Source organism: the organism of the source record quoted next, unplaced genomic scaffold, assembly GCF_019419815.1.
Source record: "Pyrus x bretschneideri cultivar Hongxiangsu unplaced genomic scaffold, Pyrus_bretschneideri_v1 Contig4, whole genome shotgun sequence".
In the NCBI taxonomy this organism is placed as follows: Eukaryota; Viridiplantae; Streptophyta; class Magnoliopsida; order Rosales; family Rosaceae; genus Pyrus; species Pyrus x bretschneideri.
The window spans coordinates 11,810,121-11,831,956 of NW_025999723.1; the positions used below are offsets into that span (position 1 = coordinate 11,810,121).

Consider the following 21,836-nt stretch of genomic DNA (forward strand, 5'->3'; position numbering starts at 1 on the left):
GTATATTTACTGATTTATATAGATGATATGCTCATTGCCTTTAGTGATCAAACAGAAATCTCAAAACTCAAAACTCAGATGCAAAATGAGTTTGAGATGAAAGACCTTGGCGAAGCAAAGAAAATTTTGGGGATGGAAATCACACGAGATAGAAAGAAAGGGCTGGTGTGTTTATCACAGAAACAGTATGTGGAAAGATTGCTACACAAGTTTGGCATCCATGATGAAACCAAACTTGTAAGTACACCTCTGGCCTCTCACTTCAAGATGAGCACGCAGTTATGCCCTAAGTCTGATGAAGAAAGGACTAAGATGAAGGACATTCCTTATTCTAGTTTGGTTGGAGGGTTGATGTATGCCATGGTGTGTACTCGACCTGATATTGCTCATGCAATTGGATTAGTAAGTAGATTTATGCATAATCCTGGAAAAATGCATTGGGAAGCTGCTCGATGGATACTGCGATATTTGCATGGAACAAGGAGCACGGGAATTTGTTTTGAGCGGAATGATAAAGGAATCGAGAAGTTCTCTATTGGATATGTAGATTCTAATTTTGCTAGTGACTTAGACAAAAGAAGATCTACCACAGGATATGTGTTTACCATGGCGAATGGTCCTATATGTTGGAGATCAATTCTACAACCAACTGTTGCTTTATCAACTACAGAAGCTGAATATATGGCAATGGCAGAAGCAATTAAGGAAGCTATTTGGACACTGGGATTAATAGCAGATTTGGGAGTTAAACAGCGCAAGATAGATGTGCATTGTGATAGTCAAAGTGCTATTTACTTGGCGAAGTATCAAGTGCATCATGCAAGAACCAAACATATAGATGTAAGATATCATTTTGTTCGGGAGATTATAGCTGAAGGCGAGATTCTTGTAAAGAAAATTTCTTCAGCTGATAATCCTGCAGATATGTTAACAAAGGTGGTTGGTGCATCAAAATTCAGTCATTGTCTGGGTTTGGTGCATGTAAGACAGGTTTGATACTTGAAAATGGTGGAGCGATGGAAGCAGAAGAAGTCTCGAGGCGGAGTTCTTACCAAGGTGGAGTTTGTTAGAAGTTGGTATAGAATCCGAGAAGGGTTCCTAACTGGTGTGGGAGTTCTAATTGTAATAGGTATGGGAAACTTGGACGCAAGTTTCAGATAGGTTTAGGATTCCAACTCAGTTTAGGATTAGGTTTTTGAGTTAGTATAAAAGGGTCATTAACGTTAGGGTACAAAAGTGTGGATATAGTGTGTAAGAGACTTATGAGACAAGAAAACTATTTGTATGTGTGAGTTTTCTTGTATTCCTTTATTCAATCAGAAGGTGTGCTTCCGTTGTTCATGTTTTCTTGTTATTGGTTTGGTTTGATCAAAAAGTAAGTTTCAACAGTATATAGTGTAAGAATATGAGTATGATTCTTATAAGTTTTGGGATAATTGATATTATAAAGAAGTCTAAATCTTATAAGGAATGCAGTCTTGTGAGAAGTTCCAGTTGGTTTTGGAAAAGAACTTAGTGTTGGAACTTTATAAGGTCCCATAAATCTTTATGGTTTGTATAACTTTGAATCCTAGTCCAATTCTGATAAGGAATGGACAGAGGAGTACTATATATGGTTCAAACCACTGCTCTTGTGATACTAGCTTGTGTTGTTCTAAGACCTATTGATTAGAGAAGCTATTGTCATCGTAAAAGAGGAGAAGGTTTCAAACACAGAGGCTGCAATGGCTTCTTCATCAGGATTGAACAATGCAGGTATGTTCTAAGGGTTTGATTCTTAAGTCTGTTTAAATGCAAAGCTTAAATTAGTTGTGATTCAATTGGATGAATTATTGATTCTTGGATAAGGTGTTATAAACTTGTTCTTACATATAGTTCCGTTCACACTTGGTAAAACACACGCTTGTTTAATCTGCACTAACCTCTATGTTGCTAGTGCTCACTGGAATGGAATTAGGTTTCGCGCTTAATGTTCACTTGTAAACAGAATCCATGAGCATCCATTGACATAAGCTAGCCGCATTTCTGCAGGTACCTTTTTGACTTTGGGACACATGAGAGGGGATATCAAACTTCTGTGGAAAAGAGGAGAACTGGAGAGGCCATGCCGGAACGTCCATCTGCAGCCCTCCTCTCAATAAACGAAACTAGGAAACAAAGTAATTTTGTGACAGATTAGTACAGTAATAACTTAGAAAACCTCTTTACTTTATTTGTCATAGTTGTAGAGGAAACACATGTTTACGAAGTTGTAACTAAGATGATTTTCTCAAGGATCAACTGATATACATAAAACATTTGTAACAACCGGACTAAAGCAATCAATGTTACGCTTTAGAAGTTAGAATTCAATTCCAAAAGGTCATATAGAATTCAATTCCAAAAGGTCATAAACGATGATTTTTAACTGTCGTTTGGTATGAAAAAGAAATTTGTCTTATAAGTGGGTGTGCCATCTTATGCTTTGTTGGAGAGTTGACTTTTGTAATTAGTTTAGTTGCCTATTTGAGTCCTTGTAAATTTGATGTTTCTTTCTTTCCTTGTGAATCACTCTTGTACATTATATATTTTCCTCCTTGGTGAGAAGAATCATATCAGAAAATTAAGCCCCAAAGATAAGCTCTAATTAGCATGGTATCAAAGCAGAGATCCTAGGATTTCTGCTATGCCCGTTCCCTCAAGCAAACTCGGCCCTCCCATGGAGAACCTACCACCACTCCATGGTGGAAACAACCTCATCCTAACCGATTCTGCTCCTACACTAAACACTACAACCCTAAACACTACTATCCTAACCGACCCTACCATGAATCCTACCCTACCTATACCGCATGTTGTTACACATATTGTCCATCATGATTCGCCTACTGCTTCGATTGGCATCAAACTCAATGGTGCCAATTATGGAGTTTGGTCTCAGATTGTTGAGATATTTGTTGCTGGAAAAGGCAAGTTGGGTACTTGTTTGGGAGTAATCCCCAACTACCTATCGACGATCCGGCTTTCACCAAATGGCATACAGAGAACGCTATTGTGAAGGGTTGGCTCATAAACTCTATGGAACCCAATTTGATTGGGTACTTTCTTCAACTACCGATAACAAAGGAAGTGTGGGACGTGGTTGCTCACACATATTATGACTGCTCCGATATATCTCAAGTATATGATCTTACCTGCAAGGCCTCTCACATGAGGCAAGATGAACGATCGGTGAAGACATACTATAATGATCTTCAATCTTTGTGGCAGGTGATTGATTATCGTCGACCTAATCAGATGAAGTGCAGTACTGATATTGAAATTTTTAGTAAAATTGTTCAAACGGATCATGTGTACACTTTGCTTGCAAGATTGGATGAGATGTTTGATAAAATTCGTAGTGATATTCTACGAACTGAGCCCCTTCTTTCCTTCAAACAAACTTTTGCCTATGTTCGCCGGGAGGGAATGCGGCAAGCTGTGATGAATACCGGAGGACAGCTGCCAAGTGGGGCAGCCATGGGGGCTTAGCCTACCACACAAGTCGTAGTTCCACCTTGTCCCTGTGGCCCCGATAAATCACTTGCACTGAGCCTAGGACTGTAACCCCAGGCTACTACCCTGAGCCTAGCACAGGGCTCACTCTTTGCTGCTAAGCTGGCCTCACGGCCCACCACGAGTCCCAGTCCTCGTCGTCCTAAACCACCTGTCCCGGCTGGTGGTTGTACTAACTGCGGTAGTGAGAAGTATGGCCGTGATAATTGCTTTCAATTACATGGTTATCCTGACTGGTGTGAACCGTTGAAGCTTTAGAAACAACGGGAACAAGACGAGCAAGCCAAGCTTGGACAAGCCAATCTCGCCACCTCTATGTCCCAATTATCTTTGATATCTCAAGATGATCCTCCTCCGATTTCGAGTTCTTCCAACATGTCTTTGGAGTCCTCAGGTAACTGTGGTATGTTTTTAATATGAATAGTGATGTTACTCCATCCGGATGGATCATTGACTCCGGTGCCACAGACCATATGACTTATGATCCCACTGATTTAGCTTGTGATACTGTTCCACTCCGACATAATATTACTAATGCTAATAGAGGCACCTCACCGATAACTGGCGCTGGCATCGTGCTCCTCAAACCCACTCTCATTTTGCCTCATACATTACTTGTACCTTCATTAAAGCATAAATTGATGTCTTCTAGCCAAGCTACTGAACAATTGAACTGTTGTGTGCTAATGTATCCAAAGTTTTGTCTTATACAGGATATTCTCATAAAGGAGATAATTGGTCATGGTACTAAGATGGGGGATCTCTATTTTGTGGATGATGTCACTACAGGACGGGTCACTCTTGCCCAAGGAGTTGTTGATCACAAGAGGCGTCAGATATGGTTATGGCATCACCGTTTAGGTCATCCATCTTTCAGTTATTTGCAGCATATGTTTCTGGATTTATTTGTTGGTTGTTCAGTTTCAGACTTTAAATGTGACACTTGAATACTCGCCAAAAGTCACCATGTTTCTTATCCGCTGAATTCTAATAAAAGTGTTATTCCTTTTGGTCTTGTTCATTCGGATGTCTAGGGACCATCTCCAATTACTACTTCATTTGGTATTCGATGGTTTGTAATGTTCATAAATGATTGCACACGGATGACATGGTTATATCTTCTTAAGCATAAAAGTAATGTTTTTTCGACTTTTAAGACCTTCCACACCATGGTTCAGACACAGTTTTCTACTAAAATACGGATTTTGAATTTTGATAATGGTGGTGAATATGTTAATAATGATTTTTCCCATTATTTAACTAATTATGGAATTCTTCATGAAACTACTTGTCTTCAGACTCCTCAACTAAACGGGGTGGCTGAGCGCAAAAATCGTCATCTCTTAGAAACGGCTCGCTCACTCTTGATTAGGGTGTCTGTTCCCCGTTCTTCTTAGGATGTTGCTCTTTAGACCGCCACTTATCTGATCAACCGTCTGCCATCTAAAGTCTTGGATTTTCTTACTCCCTTACAAGTCCTTGCTACCTTCGTGCATCTATCGTCGGTTTTGGTACTCCCACCTCGGGTTTTTGTATGTGTTGCATTTGTTGATCTTCATAAAAATCAACGAACGAAACTTGAACCGTGTGCTCTCCATTTTATTTTAATGGGGTACGGACTCCATTAAAAAGGGTATTGTTGTTACCACCCTCATTCCCGTCAAATGTATGTTACTATGGATGTCACTTTTTTGAGTATGAGATGTATTACCCTTCGGATTCTTCCAATCATCTTCATCAGGGGGAGACATGGCATAACGAGAAGGATTGGACCATGAATGATAGTATTGATCTTCCGCTACCACTAGTCGAGTCTATAGTGGTTGCGCTACCAGCTCAGCCAACAGCAGCCGTAGTGCTGCCTATAGAATCAATGGCAGGCAAGGCAATGTCGTCCTCACCCACGGCAACAGTGCTGCCACTTGTCAACTTTGAGACTTCTACTGATACTACTCCCCCATTGTCTCCGAATATAGTACCACCAGATGACCATATTCCTGAGAATATTCCTAAGGTAAGCTCTACTATCCCTGTTGATGATACCGTTGTTCTGAATTATTAATTACCTTTCAGGCACAACTGGGGAAAGCCATCCAATCGATATTCACCGGACACAACGAAAGGCTCTAAATACCCCATTGCCAACTATGTGTCATCACAGAAGTTATCAGAACCCGACAAAGCTTTTGTACAACAAATATCCAATGATAGCACACCAAGTTCATTGAATGAGGCACTATCTGACGATCAATGGACCAAGGCAATGGAGGAAGAAATGGCTGCACTCCAGAAAAATCAAACGTTGGATTTAGTTCCACTTCCCTGATGAAAGAAGATAGTTGGGTGTCGATGGGTGTACACCATCAAGTACAAAGCTGATGGGTTTGTTGAACGATACAAAGCACAATTGGTGGCCAAGGGATACACTCAAACATATGGTGTTAATTATACAGAGACATTTTCCCCGGTAGCAAAGATTAATACGGTAAGAGTATTGTTTTCATTAGCGGCCAACTTAGATTGGCCATTACAGCAATTTGATGTGAAAAATGCTTTCTTACATGGTAATCTTAAGGAAGAAGTGTATATGGATATTCCACCTGGTTATGCATCAGTTTTACAACCCAGAGTAGTGTGCAAGTTGAATAAAGTGTTGTATGGGTTGAAACAATCACCTTGAGCATGGTTTGGTAGGTTCCGGATGGCTATGAGGAAATATGGGTTCGGGCAGAGCAATTCTGATCATACACTTTTCTTGAAACGTCGAATGGGAAAATTGACGGCACTTATCATCTGTGTGGACGATATGATTGTTACCGATGATGACAAAGAGGAAATCTCAAGGCTCAAAGATTACCTAGCAACCGAGTTCGAGATGAAAGATCTTAGTGGTTTGAAATATTTCTTGGGGATAGAAGTAGCTCGATCTAAACAGGGTATATTTATTTCTCAAAGAAAATATGTTCTAGACTTATTAGCTGAAACCGGAATGCTTGATTGTAAACCGGCTGACACCCCTATAGTTCAAAATCACCATCTTGCCGTGCACCTTGATCAAGTTCCCACTAACAGAGATTGTTATCAAAGGTTAGTTGGGAGGTTAATTTATTTATCTCACACCAGGCCTGATATTGCATACGCAATAAGTGTTGTTAGTCAATTTATGCATTCTCCGAGTGAGGCACATATGGGTGCAGTTGAACGCATCCTACGATACCTAAAGTCCTCACCGGGTAGAGGCATCATATGTTCCAAAAATCATCATTGCCGAATAGAAGGTTACACTGATGCAGATTGGGCAGACAACGTTACTGATCGTCGGTCCACATCTGGTTACTTTACATTTGTGGGAGGAAACTTAGTGACTTGGCGGAGTAAGAAACAAAAAATGGTTGCTTTATCAAGTGCAGAGGCGGAATACAGGGGTATGGCAAAAGGAGTATGTGAACTATTATGGCTTCGAAGGTTACTTGGTGAAATCGGGTATCCTTCGAATTCAGCCTCAGATTTATTTTATGATAATAAAGCAGCTATCGATATCTGACACAACCCGATTCAACATGATCGCACAAAACACGTGGAAGTTGACAGACACTTCATTAAGGAGAAGTTGGATGGGAATATTATTCAATTCTCATTCGTAAAGTCAGAGGATCAATTAGCGGATATCTTCACTAAAGCTGTTGCAAGTCAAGCGTTCTACAACTCTCTTGTCAAGTTGGGCAGGAACAACATTTATGCACTAACTTGAGGGAGAGTGTTGGAGAGTTGACATTTTGTAATTAGTTTAGTTACCTATTTGAGTCCTTGTAATCGGACTGTAATTAGGTTATTTGATGTTTCTTTTTTTCCTTGTAAATCACTCTTGTACATTATATATTTTCCTCCTTGGTGAGAAGAATCATATCAGAAAATTAGGTCTCAAGGATAAGCTCTAATTAGCATGGGCTAAAATTCGTTTTAATTTTACTTTTATGATGTTTTCTTATCAGAAAAAAAATGAAATTGCATAAGCCATTAAGATTCCCCTCGTACAAGTGAGGTTTTGAAAGAAAAAAAAAATGCAGAAACCATCTCCCTTCTAATTTTTTTTCTAACCACAAACAGGAAGTCATGTCAATTTTGTGGCCCTTTTATCAGTTTTTTGGTTGATCATGTTTAATTTTAATTTTAATTTTTTTTGTTCAAATACAGCAGGGCAAATAATGGAAGATATTGACTGAGGAAGCTAGGGCCCAGTTTACGTTGAAGCCAATATCATTTTGTCCCATTTTAACAGTGTATTATTTTATATTTTTTAATAAATTTCCTGAGAAAATTTACAAGAAATCGTTAATAAAGAAGACAAATAATTCAACCAAGATTGGGTACATTAACATTGAGATTTGTGAGCGTAATGGAATCGGTCTGTCTTCCCGTGCTTTTGTTGACAATAACCTTAATATTATGTTAAAAACAATGCTTCAGCCAATGCTAGAAGAAAAGAGAAGTCGTTGGTAGTGAAGGGTTGCTACCAAAGGTCCATTAATTTCCCCATTACAGGTACACAATGACGTCCATTATTTTTCCTTGCTCTTTTTGTTGAATAATTTCATATCTTTTCCAATAAATTTCCTTAGAAACTTACAAAAAATTATTAATCAAGTTACCGAAAAAAGAAGACATAATTCAACCAAGGTCGGATACACATATTTGGGTCTCGGAAGCCTTGGAGCTATTATTCAACCTTCACACTCAATCACTTCGTCTCAGAGTTTACTGTTTAGTTCCTTGAAATTTGCACAAGATTTCAATGCCAGAAAAATTGTCCGGTAGTGAAGCTACGGTCACTGCATACCAAATTGGTCCATTAATGAATTCCCCAACACAATGGCTTCCTATTCGGGGGAATGACTCACTTACACACCTGATGCCAAAATCGCGTCCTGGATCATCAGCATGACATCACGTGTTTTAAGTTTTCCACACGGCAGACGTCGCGTAAGTGTTTGGACACAGACATCTTAGCATCCTTTTTCATTAATTAAATTAGCAAGTCAAGTCAATACCCGGTCATTTGGGTTGTGTAATTGAATTTCTTGGAGCATTAAGTCAAGTCACTTCAAAAGACACTTGGTCCACAAAGAAAAAGAAGATGAAAAAAATATGATTTTTGATTTGGATGTTTATTAACATCATTACTATGTACTTACCGCTATCTTTACGAATTATTCAATTAGGAAGTTAAGTGAATAACTGAAACTCGAATTATATTTGTCTAACTTATGAAGTGAGATTTCCGCACAACCGTTTTATCCCCCTTTTGAAAGTGCGGAAGCCATCTCCTATCTAAATTGTGGCCCCTTTTATTAGTTTTTAGGAAAACTAATGAAAATTGTTTGAACATTTTGAGTTTTAACGATAAAGACAAAATAAAGGGTAAATTGAATAGTACCAGGATTGATTTTTTAATGTAAAATTGTGGTCTTTCGTTAAAGTAAATAGTACCGGAAGCTTTTCGTTAAAGTTCTCTTAGATTTTGGGTTGATATGTTTAATCTAAATTTTTTTTTTCAAATAGGTCAGCGCAATTAATGGAATGATATTGAAGAGAAAGCTAGGGCCTAGTTGGGGCTGATATTTTGCTTCTTAATCTTGTGGCCTTTTTTGTTTTGCACAGATCGATGTTATCTTTGAGTGGCTAGGTCCTTTTTATCCACTTTTAATAGTGTATCATTCTATCATTTTCAATAAATTCCTTGAGAACTTACAAGAAATAATTAATCTAAGTTACAGAGAAAATAAGACAAATATTTCAACCAATACTGAATACATTAACAGTGAGAGCGTATGATGGAATCGGCCTTCCCGCGCTGTTGTGGAATCGGCCCTCCAACGCGTGTGATATTTTAAGTTTTCCACACGGCCCGCGTTGCATGATTTTTTTTTTTTTGGCACAGGCATCTTAGCATCCCGTTTCATTAATTGAATTAGCAAGTCAAGTCAATACCCCCAGTTGGGTTGTGTAACTAAATTTCTACAAGGAACAGTAAGTCAAGTCATTACCATAGACTTTTTGTCCATTAATTTCTCCAATCCAATGGCTTCCTATTCTGTCCACAAACAAAAAGATGAAGAAGAAAATACGATTTTTCTGATTTGGAAATTTTTTTTTTTTTGGTTAACATCAAGTAGTTACCACGATAATTATGGATTATTCAATTAGTAAGTCAAGTGAATAACTAGCCACTCCAGTTGTCTTTGTCTAAACCGAGGTTTGCTTAGAAAAAAATGAAGTGCGAAATTCTCTCTCATCTAATTTAATTTCTAGCTATAAAAGTAAGTCAAGTTAATACTGTGATCTGTTTTACTTGTATATTGGTAGATTTGTTTGATTTTTATTTGCATTTTCCACACATCAGTGTTATTGAATGATATTGACAAAGAAAGAGAGGGCCTAGTTTACGTTTAAAAGCAGATTTTGCTTCTTAATTTACAGTATTTTGTACATCAATCACGTCCTTTCCGAACAATTAACTTTGCTTTAACTACTACAACTGTAATGCATACTTTTCTTGTGTAAGAGGTGATTTTATGTGTATATATATACTTGCAATGTTGCAATCTTCTTCCAAATTGCTTTCCAGTTTTCAATAACGGAGCTAAAATACTTTTTCTTCTTCATTGTTGTTAAGATGCAGGGTGAAGGAAATAGGTGCTTCAAACTATTTCATGCTTCAATAATTGTGGTCCTAATTTTGTTTCAATGTTGCAACCTTTCCCTATCCTTTGAAGTCAATATTTCTTCAGGAGGGGCTGGCCACAGGGATATTGCTAAGGTGCCGAAGATGATGAGGTGCATAGACAGGGAAAGGGAAGCACTCCTTGCTTTCAAACAAGGCCTCGTGGATAGCAACAATCTCCTCTCTTCGTGGGGAAGCGAAGCCCAAAAACAAGATTGTTGTGCATCGTGGAAAGGAGTCTATTGTGATGAATATACCGGTCACGTTGTCAAACTTGATCTCCAGGACCATTCTCTTGGTGGTCGAATATCAAGTCAGGTTGGAAATCTTACTCACTTGCAATATCTCGATCTCATCCACAATGACTTTGCTAGTGTTGCAAATCTTAATTCATGGCTCCCTCGCCTTTCATCGTTAATCTATTTGGGTCTCAGTTCGAGCAATCTCAGTAATTCTTCTGACTGGTTAGAAGCAATTAATATGCTCCCTAAACTTACCAAATTGTCATTGTCTTTTTGTGGTCTTCATTCTCCTCTTATTCATTCCAGTACTTTTTTTAACATAAATTCTTCAAAATCTCTTGCTCATGTTGACCTCAGTTCCAACCAACTTACTTCTTCAATATTTTTATGGTTGTCAAACTACAATGCCAGCCTTGTTCATCTTGACCTCTCTGACAACCAAATTGAAGGAGGGATTCCGCAATCTTTTTCCAGGTTATGTAATCTGCAAGCATTGAAACTTTCCAACAACACTTTGAGTGGACAGCTTTCCAGGTTGGTTCAAACATTAATGTCTACATGCCCTGATCATAACTCATTTGAGATTCTGGACCTCTCAGACAATCTTCTTTCTGGATCAATTCCTAATGTCACAAACTTTTCATCATTGAAAGAATTATCTCTCTCTAGAAATCAATTGAGTGGAACAATACCTGAAAGTATTGGGCAAATGCCTAAGCTCGAGAATATCGACCTTAGAAAGAATGCTCTAGAGGGGGTGGTTTCAGAAAGCCACTTCTCCAATCTCTCCAAATTAACTTCTTTGGATTTGTCCTTCAACTCACTAAATTTAAACTTCAATTCTAATTGGGTTCCTCCTTTCCAATTGGATTTCATATATTTGCGATCTTGCACAATAGGTCCGCATTTTCCAAAATGGCTTCAAACTCAGAAAAATTATTGTTCTCTTGATATTTCAAATACAGGAATTTCTGATATCCTTCAAGTTGGTTTTGGGACAGGCTGTCTCATGATGGTTTTTTGACTAGTATGGATCTCCCTCTGATTGATATGGATCTCTCCAACAACCAAATTAGAGGAAAAATTCCAAATTCAAGATTTGAGTTTCCCTCATCTTTCCATCCTAGCATGAATTTGAGTTGGAACCAATTGGAAGGTCCAATCCCTTCATTCCTTTCCAAAGCGTCATCTCTAGATCTCTCCAACAACAAGCTTTCAGAGTTAACTTCTTTCTTGTGTCCAGTCAAGGTTAGTTATTTAGGCTTTCTTGATGTCTCAAGCAATTATTTATATGAAGAACTTCCTGATTGTTGGATGCATTTTGAACAACTAGCCTTCCTAGATTTGAGTTACAATGCTCTCTTTGGGAAAATTCCTGCCACAATGGGCTCTTTATTTTCAATTCAAACACTGAAGATGAACAAGAACGGATTTGTTGGAGAATTGCCTTCATCCTTGAAGAATTGTACAAGGCTCGTGGTCATTGATGTTGGAGAAAATAATTTATCAGGATTAATACCTGAATGGTTAGGGGTTGGACTTCCAAAGTTGGCTATCCTTATCCTCCGTTCTAATCACTTCTATGGAAGCATTCCGTTGCAGTTGTGTAATCTGAAGCACATTCAAATTTTGGATCTCTCGATAAACAATATCTCCGGAAGCATACCCAAATGCTTCAACAATTTGACTAATTTGGCTGAAATAGGAAATTTAAGTCTAACAGTCAGGCATGAGTATGGCGTTAACGTCAGTGAGCATGGTCCAGTCAGTTATGAGAATGGCATCATCCGTCGTACGGATACGACTTTTTACCAAAACGCTTCTTATGATGACGAAGTATCCTTGATATGGAAACGCACAATGTCCAAATACAAAAGTACTCTGGGGCTTGTAAAGAGTATTCATCTATCGAGCAATCGGATAGCTGGGGAGATTCCTAATGAAATCACTGATCTTGTTGGGTTGGTTTCTTTAAACCTATCAAGAAACAATTTAACAGGTCAAATAACTCCAGAGATTGGGAAGTTGGCTTCGCTACAATCCCTCGATTTGTCAAGCAACCAAATTTATGGAGGAATTCCACCAAGGCTTCTTCAGATTTATGGTCTTGGTGTCTTGGACTTGTCAAACAACAACCTATCTGGAAAAATTCCCATGGGGTCTCAGTTCCAAAATTATGAGCCCTCTAGTTTTGATCGGAATCTTCTGCTTTGTGGAATTCCACTTCAACAGTGTCCAGAGGAGCAACCAGAGGAGCATCCAGATCAAGTTGAAAAGAAGGATGGGTTTATAACAACAGGATTTTATGTGAGTTTAGCGCTTGGATTTGTTGTTGGATTTTGGGGAATTTGTGGGAGTTTGATATTCATCAAGTCATGGAGATACACATACTACAAGTTCTTGAACTGTGTGTATGATTGGCTTTATGTGAGGGTGGTGTTGATAAGACGACGAAGAATGGTTGATGGATAAACTGTAAGTACTCTTCCACATAACTATAGTGTAATGACATTGCATCATTGCATCATTGCCATCATGATTAATATCAATTTGGCCTCACTAATTGTCTTTAAATTTGTGACTAATATATGCTATGTTTTTTTCTCAATCTTTTTAGCTTGTGCATCAACCGTTTGCAAGCCATGCTCCCTTTCAGCTGGAAAAGAAGCAGATAGAAGTGCAATTTGAAGTTACAATTTAGGGGCCTTTATGTTTTTGCAATGCGTTATTTTGATCGTCTTTGAGGGGGTTAATTAGGTCATTTTCGTCCCCCTTTGTGTGTATTATTTATCATGATTCAATAAATTTCCTTCAAATAGTTCAATCAAGACTTGATCCATTAACAAAAACAGACTTTACATTTTATGATCTTCCAACCATACCCTGCAGGGCAGTATTCAATTTCAATGTCAAAACAAGTAGAACATACAGCCCAGTATATCTCAAATCACCGATTGCTTGTTTTTTACGGTTTATACCAACTCAAAAGGGCATTCGATAATTATTTTATTTTGAGTTTTTATGTTTGTGATAGAGGAGAAATACATAGAGTATATGAGATAAAAAAGACCAAGAGTTGGAAGGATAGTGCAAGGGATGTACAAGAAATCTAGGAGCCAACAAATCATTATCGGAGTTCAAGACTTTTAAGGAGTTGAACCCTTGCATGATGACATGAGTTCAAATCCCGTCAGTGGCTAATCTAACACCTAACTTGCCAAAATCTATCGTTTGACCCAAAAAAAAAAAAAACAAACAAGACAGAAACAGCAAACAGAGGGAACTAGAAATTCAACAAAGTCGGGTACATTAAACTATTTCAAAGCATGGAACACGCTGACCAAGGCTAACAAACCGGAAAAACAGACGAGAACAAAAGAACACAGAAGGAAGCAGAGATTTCATTTCCCTGCTTGCACAAGCTATCCTTGAGAAGTTCAACGGTGGCCAAACCCGAACACCAGCAACTCAGCAAGTATTACAAACCCAGTCTGTTAATAAAAACAACGGCAGTTCTGAACCGGACCCATTATCTATTTGGTACCTATAGGCCAATCATAAGAACTCTCAAGGTCCCAATTAAAGTTTCAGATCTACGAACACAAACACAATTCAAGGGACGATGCATCACAGAGTATTCCTACCACCAGAGCTACAGCTTCTTGAATGGAGAGCACCCCATCATCCCTACAAAGACAGGAAAAAAGAGCACATTATCAATTGCGTAAAATAATCTATCCAAAACATCAGAATCAAACAAAGCTTTTGATAGTCTATGCAGGTACTCGTAAATTATTTCGTAACTTGTAGTTCTTAGATTCATATTTCACATCTCTGAACTTTACGCAAGTAAACATGGCAGATTTGGTAGGGCATGAATTGATCAAGTTCCAGGAAGGTTTCCCAATTGCATTGTTCAAATTCAACAATATGAATAAATAATCATAAACAGCAGCACATTTCACACCCCCACTTTGACAGGAGGAATAATTAGTATTCTTATTTCAAATGACAAAGTCCTAACTTCCCTGCCAGCGATTCTAAGGGCGGACAAAATTTAGTCCCAAAATGGACAAGTTCGAAGGTGACTCCTCCATAAATTATTCCAAACACCAATACCTAAAATAACTCAGATACATCGCAGCTTATTACCAGAAAACATCCTGGAAAAGATCATCTCTTAAATTTTTGGAACTTGGTTATAAGAATTTAGAGCAAGATTTTTTTTCCTAAAGAAGTCACATTTTGCACAGAGAGAGAGACCACTAAATTTTTAATTAAACCCAGGTGTGGAGAATAATTTGTTGGGGAAGAATAAAACCCCTAGGAGTAAACATGTGGACAACTCTGATATTATGAAAAGTGAATACACGAGATTATCTACATAAACTAGTTTCCACCCCGCCCCTCCCACTCTTATTTATTACACATCATACAACAGTAGATTGCATACACTAAAGGAGAATTTAAAAATGCAAATGGTAAACATGACGATAACAGAATTGGATATAGAACAAGACATGCAAGCTTAAACGCAATGTTAGAAATCTAGCTCTTAAGCATCATGGACCCAGACGTTACCATCATTGACGTCACACCAACGTTTTCTACCACCAATCACCGGCAATAAATTGCCTGATCAATATGGGGAGGAATTTGCTTTATCTCAGTGCCAAGTTCTTGCTCAATTCTATACCTGCAGGAAAGAATGAATTAAGTCATTCCTCATTCTTAAAACCCATTATATACAGCAAATTTGGATTTGGTATATAAATATACATACAAGTTGAAACGGTCCTCATAGGTGATCAAATTCACAGCTAAACCAAGGTGTCCAAACCTTCCAGATCGACCAACCTGCATGTGAGATACATGCATACACACAGCAAAAAAGTAGACAGTAAGAAATAAATCGTGTAGATACGGCATCAGTTTCTACTCTATCTATTTCTGCAGATACTGTTTCTTACACACCCTGTGAAGATATGTCTCCGAGTTCTTCGGAAAATCAAAGTTAATGACAACATTAACAGCTTGAATATCTATTCCTCTTGTAAAAAGATCTGCAGTTATGATCCCAAAAAGAAAAAAGAACAAAATAGAAAAGGATTAAACCAAAATATCAAGTATCCAAAGCATTCATTACAAACGTCAAAATTTCAACCATACGAAATGCCACTTAAAACAAGAGGAATAACTCATGAACACAGAAGAACAAATCCTGAAATAGAATGATCAAGCCAACCACGTATAATACGAGTCATAAAACAGTTTATCACATGCACTATTTCTTTGATATCATCACAAGTGCTAAAAACCATCAGAACTTCATGGTCTAGAAAAAGTACTCTCAGCAAACCTCAGGAAAAAAAAAAAAATTGTACTTATCCACATACAACCAAAAAATAATCAGCCACATGCTAATAAATACATATATTTAGTAAGGCCACCTATAGTTATAAACAGATCTTCCTAGTATAGAATATATATTAATTTCCAAAAGTAAAAATAAAAAATTTGAAAATAATGACATGTACAAAGAGAATAAGGCACAACAAAAAAACATACCAGTACAAACAAGATTTCTGCATGCACCATTACGGAAGTCATGAAATACTCTGTTACGATGGTCTTGCAGCATCTTTGCATGGATATAAAAACACGAATAGCCGAGTTCTGTTATTTTCTTGGCCAACAATTCTACCCGATTCACAGAATTACAGAATATGATTGACTGGTTTATTTGAAGCTGAAAAAACAGACCCATCGTCACATCCATGAACCCCGCATGAAGTGAAGTTAAAAGTAAATGATAACAAATAAACAAGTAACTACAGTTCATATCACACCTTAGAGAAAAGGGTGTTTAGGCAGTGGACTTTCTGTCTCTCCTCGACAAAGGCATAAAATTGTGTAATACCCTTTAGAGTAAGCTCATCCATAAGATTGATAACATAAGGTTTTTGCAGATACCTATCCTTAAAGTCCTTGACGGTAACAGGAAATGTAGCTGAAAACATCAAAATCTGTCGATGTGAAGGTAAGAAGCGGATCAACTGCTCTACTGAAGGTTGAAATTCAGGGGACAAAAGTTTATCAGCCTGTCAAACATTGACAAAAACATCATTAGATTGTTTCAGCACATGATGCTAAAGCCAACCCACATTTTCACCCCTTCCACTGAAGGGGGAATGTGATCTTAGTACTCTCCCCTCTACAGCAGAGAGAAAGATACCGATCAGCATATGACCTGGCCACCACACTTAAAAACTTAAAAGACACTTCTAACAAGTGAATCATAGATTAGTTAAAACAAATAATGTCACGAGCTTAAAGATACATTTCACCCCTTCCACTTAAGGGGGAATCTGATCTTAGTATCTGCCCTCTACAGGAGAGATGTCGATACCAATAAGCCTATGACCTGGCCACCACACTTACAAGACGCTTCTAATAAGTCAATCACAGATTAGTTAAAACAAATAACGTCACGAGCTTAAAGATACAAATTTAACCTAAAAATTTAATACACTACAAAGACTGATCATGCACTGAGTATGAAATTCAACATAAAATTATATCAAATATCTACTATATGATAGTTCTTAAAAGTGGAACCTAAAACTAATAGTGCCCAAAAGAGAACAAGGATGACAGAATGTAACCAACAATTGTTGGGAAAAATTCTTATATTATGTAAAATTAGTGGAGTTAGATATGTATTTACCTCATCCATAACAAGCATAGAACATTCTTTCAAGATGCAAACACCTTTCTTTGCAAGATCTAAAATCCTTCCAGGAGTTCCAACAAGTAAGTGAACTGGTTGATATAAACGCATGATATCATCCTTTAAGCTGGTACCACCGGTTGTAACCATAACTTGAATTTGTAAATGCTTCCCTAGCTCCTTACAGACTTGTGACGTTTGAAGAGCTAACTCACGAGTTGGAACAAGAATAACAACTGTACAATAATAAAGCACATATCAACACAAAATCAGTTTCTATAACAAAATCATAATCCAGCTGCCTAGCAGATTGGCAGCCTTTCTATACCAGAATGGTAGCCTTTTAGCAAAGATTTCTACAGTCAATCAAGCAGCATTAAAACAAAAGCCCCCAACAGTCTGATCTTTTGATTGAGCCTAAGATGTGCAGGAAGATGCAATTCGATGGTAGAGAACAAACCTTGTATTACATTGTTATCTTGATCAATTTTTTCCAAAGCAGGGATGCAAAAAGCAGCTGTCTTTCCCGTTCCATTTTTAGCTCTAGCAAGAATATCACTACCAGTTAAAGCAATTGGAATACTTTCTTCCTGAATAGGAGATGGTCTTTCAAATCCCTTCTCGTATATTCCCATCAGCAGCTCACGTTTCAGAAAGTAGTCCTCAAACTCATTTCCTTTTGTTGCAGTTACATCCTGAAGGAAATCATTAGTAACTAGAATAGGAAATCACAAACAACTATTGTTTTAAAAATTATTCATTCATTGAGTTTGAACTTTGATGTGAGCTTAAACAACTTGATTTTTCATTTTATTTTAAAAATCACATAAAACTGGAATTGAATGATTTGCTCTTCAAAATCTAGAGTGAAGTATCACATTAACAATACGGTACACATGATAAAGAATTGCATATCAAATAATAAATAACAAACCTCTGTTCTGAAACGTGTATCAGGTGCTGGAATCTTTAATCTCGCTTTCCAATCTTGTGAACTAAAGAGGATAAGTAAAAGAGGAAACCAAAATAAGATACCATGTAGAGTATGATTTATAACTATAATATGTTGCAGGGATAAAAAAATAAATAAATGAGATAATATTAACAAATAACTGATGACAAAATATATTACCAAGAAAAGCTTTTTCAATAGGTATAATATAAAGTTATAAACCAACAACTAAACAGTTTAATTTGATATTTGAAACTGCCATTATGATTCATTAACTCAAGGGGTACATTGAAACAACTCCGATGTCAAGAACTCCTAAGCATATGATTTATCAGTACTCCAAAACAAATACAATGCAAAACAAGTCTTCACTTACACTGAATAACCAAACCGTAGGTACAGAACCTTAAATTACAATATCAACCAGAATCATCAAGAATCTTAGTCCAAGAAACAGGTCCAAAGAGCTAACTTTTTAACACAAATGACTCAGATGTACTAGTTTTAGCGGTTTTACTCTAATAAAAATTCCCTCATATCCTAATTGGTTTTTCCATGTTTATCCTATATAAATCACCCCATCTTGCAACCAATAGATAGTTTAGTAATTAATACTAATTAGTATAATCACTATTTGTGTGGATCCAATCATGGATGGATCCAGAAAAGAACTAGGCCAGTGCTTGTGGTCCTCACTAATTTCTTTTTCTGTTAACTCAGGGGCATCTTAGTCTTGAACCCGACTAGTCTCCAAAGGCATGTGTAGACACTCCAATCTACAACGAGGACAAACAATGGAAGGTGGTCCCACAAGAGTCTACAGACCCATGGAGAATCAAACACAATGCAAATGCTTCCTGAGGCTCTTATCTCAGCTCGTGCTACTACTGGACTAACACCAGGAGATTTTGGAAACTAATCCCCAAGTGCACAAGCTAACACCAATCAGAAAAATCAGGAAATGCAATGAAAGATTGCCCCAGAGGAGAAGACACATCCATGTACAATCGAACAAGTGACCAATACTTTCTTACACGCTTATCTTAGGAATAGACTGAGGGAGATTTGTGGCGCTCCTCAATTGATGCCAGACTGCAAAAACATTCTAACCTTTCTACAACTTAAATACCCAAAGACAAGCACAAAACAGATTTCTTTAAGGGACCTATCTTAAAATCGGAAGCTCGAGCACAAGATACATCTGATACCCATACAAATGGAACCTGAACAGGAATCCGGAAAGTTCCTCCATACATCGTAACATCCATGATAGGTCAAAAGCTTATCAATTAAAAACACATCATTAACACCAGATGAGAAAGCAACTTACCTACATTCCCAAAATCAGAATGTTTTCGAACATTTGTCAATGTCTTATGCTACACGACAGCATAGCAAACTACAAAAGTACAGAACTTTTAAAATCATAATGCTACGATTACTATCCATGTCCATAACAAAACCCATTTCACCAAATGGCACAATAACGTAACTAGATTCCTACAGAACCAATTTTTCCCAACCACGCATAAAAGCCAACCATAACACAAAACATGCATTATACGAAAGAACGCACACACCTTGGGTCAACAGCTTCCGACTGCACGGTCTTTTCCACCTCATCAACGGCCGAATCAGCACTTGTACTCCCACCCAACTGGCCTCTCCTGAGCCACTGCTGTTGCTGTTGTTGCTGTTGTTGCTGCTGTTGCTGTTGGTGTTGTTGCTGCTGTTGAAAGTACTGCTGCTGGTGATGATGGTTCGGCAAAAGGTTCCTCTGTACATACTGCTGCTGATGCGGCGGCCGAGACTGGAATGCAGGGTTCGCATTCATGCCGCCGCCTCTCCCAGCTCCGATCCCCGGAGGGTACCTACCTCTATTACTGTTCATCGCCGCGATTCAGAACCTAAAACCCTAAAAAATTCTGAAAACCTAGAAAAAAGCGAAAAATAATAAATAAATAAACAACTGGACTAGGGTTTCTCTGGGTGGCTAGATCGTCACCGCAAAAAGGCGAAACCAAGCGCGAATTTAAAATGTTTTCTCCGCTTGGTAACGAAATTGGGGAAAATTGCTACAAAACGAAGAGAATAAATGAAATCAAAGCTAGGGTTTTGGTAAATTGTGAAGAAAATCGGGGTGTAACTGTACGGATCTTGAGCGAAATGACTGCCTCTTAGTGAAATTTGAAGGGCTTGTTTGTTTATCTCCAGAGAAAGAGAGAGAATTTGAGACCTAATTGTTGGATTTGGAATCCATGGAAGACACGTGAAAACTCCAGAGAGAGGAAGAGAGGATGACGAACCGCTGTTGGCTAAAGGTCTAGGGCGTCATATATGTTTCTATTTGCTTAATGGCCCCCACGGTTTTCTTATATTACATCAGGAACTCTATTTTGTTTTTTTCTGTTTTTTTGATCTTTTGATATAAGTGCCACAATTTTGAACTTTCTAAATCAAACATTCATGTCTTTTAGTGATTTAAATAAACTATTTTTTTGTAATAATTTTGGTGTTATATGCATATTATATTGTAACAAATTTCCTATAATCTATTTTTTTTTATTACACTCTCCTCCATTAGAGATAATTGTAAAAATAAAAAAAAAAAGTTAGTTAGATTCAATTTATTTTCACAATAATGCTACAATTTAGCAATAATTATCTACGATTTAAGATATTTTCTTTCCAAAATAGTTTAAAATATTTTTAAATCCCCCAAAATCAAACGTACCGAAATAAGTTTTTTTTTTAATAAGTTAAGAGAAAAGGATTCAGAATAACATAAACGTACCAATGCACAATGTGTACAAAATAAAAATAATGTACCAATATTAACAATATGTATCAAATCAAACGTATCAAAATTACAAATAAATATACCAATTAATGATTTTTGTAAATTCAAACGTACCCGCAGATAATATATACGTAATGCATTGTAACTAATAATAATTCATCAACAACTATACTTAAAAAAAAAATTAAAAAAATTACACGGTGCTTTTATGTTGATCACCAACTATTTGAAAATGAAAAAACCATTTGGAAAAAGAAATAATATTAAATATTTGCATAACAAAAAAAAAACTGTGATCGAAAAAACATATTTGGAAGAAGAGAAAATATAGTTTAATTACTAACTATCTCCACTAAATAAGGAAAAGTGCATCATGCAAATAAAACGATAAATTCAAAAATTATTTTAATTTAAAAAATATAGAAGTGAGTATTGGTCAAAGCACTTTAATCAAATTTTAAAAAAGTACAGATGTTTAATCTAAATGATATAGAAAAATTGTAGGAGATTCTAATTTTCCCTTTTATTAATTAGTAGAGATATTAAAGTTTGGATGATTGTTCCTATTTTATAATAAATATTAAAGTTTGGTATCATTTTGTCCCTATTTTGTTTGAATGATTGTTCAATGTTCTTCTCTATTAAAGTGAGCACTGTAGGATATTAAAAACTTTCACATTTTTCACCTTCTCACTTTATATATAGATGAAACTTGAAAGGAGTGTTTGGCATTTGATTAATAAAATATATCTAAAATTGTTATGTTGATCAATGTTTAGCTCACAATTTAGGATTTATAATAAATCATAAGGATTAAGAGTTAAGGAAAAAACTAAACCAAACAAAGATTCAACTTG

General features: G+C 37.0%; 4 protein-coding genes and 1 long non-coding RNA gene across 5 annotated transcripts; 3 read left to right on the forward strand and 2 right to left on the reverse strand.

The window, feature by feature from the left end:
* The first annotated feature begins 6,235 nt into the window (after positions 1-6,235).
* LOC125468820 (uncharacterized mitochondrial protein AtMg00810-like) lies at positions 6,236-7,078 on the forward strand. The gene has a single exon (XM_048565279.1). It carries the CDS (start codon positions 6,236-6,238, stop codon positions 7,076-7,078), a length of 843 nt encoding a protein of 280 aa, XP_048421236.1.
* Positions 7,079-10,000: 2,922 nt separating this feature from the next.
* LOC103932325 (receptor-like protein EIX2) lies at positions 10,001-13,325 on the forward strand. The gene is made up of 2 exons (XM_048565121.1): positions 10,001-12,972; positions 13,115-13,325. Exon 1 carries the CDS (start codon positions 11,527-11,529, stop codon positions 12,967-12,969), a length of 1,443 nt encoding a protein of 480 aa, XP_048421078.1. The 5' UTR covers positions 10,001-11,526; the 3' UTR covers positions 12,970-12,972; positions 13,115-13,325.
* LOC125468821 (receptor-like protein EIX1) lies at positions 10,208-11,521 on the forward strand. Its single transcript, XM_048565280.1, has one exon. The coding sequence runs from the start codon at positions 10,208-10,210 to the stop codon at positions 11,519-11,521; it is 1,314 nt and encodes a 437-aa protein (XP_048421237.1).
* A 456-nt stretch (positions 13,326-13,781) lies between the features above and the next one.
* Positions 13,782-20,480, reverse strand: LOC103932326 (DEAD-box ATP-dependent RNA helicase 8). The gene is made up of 10 exons (XM_009341891.3): positions 19,760-20,480; positions 18,162-18,222; positions 17,688-17,922; positions 17,225-17,463; positions 16,347-16,598; positions 16,066-16,246; positions 15,472-15,560; positions 15,281-15,354; positions 15,079-15,193; positions 13,782-14,184 (listed from the first exon to the last, which is right to left on the reverse strand). Exons 1-9 carry the CDS (start codon positions 20,068-20,070, stop codon positions 15,115-15,117), a joined length of 1,521 nt encoding a protein of 506 aa, XP_009340166.2. The 5' UTR covers positions 20,071-20,480; the 3' UTR covers positions 13,782-14,184; positions 15,079-15,114.
* Positions 18,387-19,753, reverse strand: LOC125468759. Its single transcript, XR_007251181.1, has 2 exons — positions 19,510-19,753; positions 18,387-19,402 (listed from the first exon to the last, which is right to left on the reverse strand). It is a non-coding gene; the product is annotated as an uncharacterized LOC125468759 (long non-coding RNA).
* Positions 20,481-21,836: the final 1,356 nt, after the last annotated feature.

Coding starts and splice junctions, on each gene's coding strand:
- LOC125468820 (XM_048565279.1), top strand. CDS start 6,236: ATGGCTATGAGGAAATATGGGTTCGGGCAGAGCAATTCTGATCATACA.
- LOC125468821 (XM_048565280.1), top strand. CDS start 10,208: ATGCAGGGTGAAGGAAATAGGTGCTTCAAACTATTTCATGCTTCAATA.
- LOC103932325 (XM_048565121.1), top strand. CDS start 11,527: ATGGATCTCCCTCTGATTGATATGGATCTCTCCAACAACCAAATTAGA.
- LOC103932326 (XM_009341891.3), bottom strand. CDS start 20,070: ATGAACAGTAATAGAGGTAGGTACCCTCCGGGGATCGGAGCTGGGAGA. Junction 16,247..16,346: donor TAAACACCCTTTTCTCTAAG/GTGTGATATGAA, acceptor CTGTTTTTTCAG/CTTCAAATAAACCAGTCAAT. Junction 15,355..15,471: donor CGGAGACATATCTTCACAGG/GTGTGTAAGAAA, acceptor TCTCACATGCAG/GTTGGTCGATCTGGAAGGTT.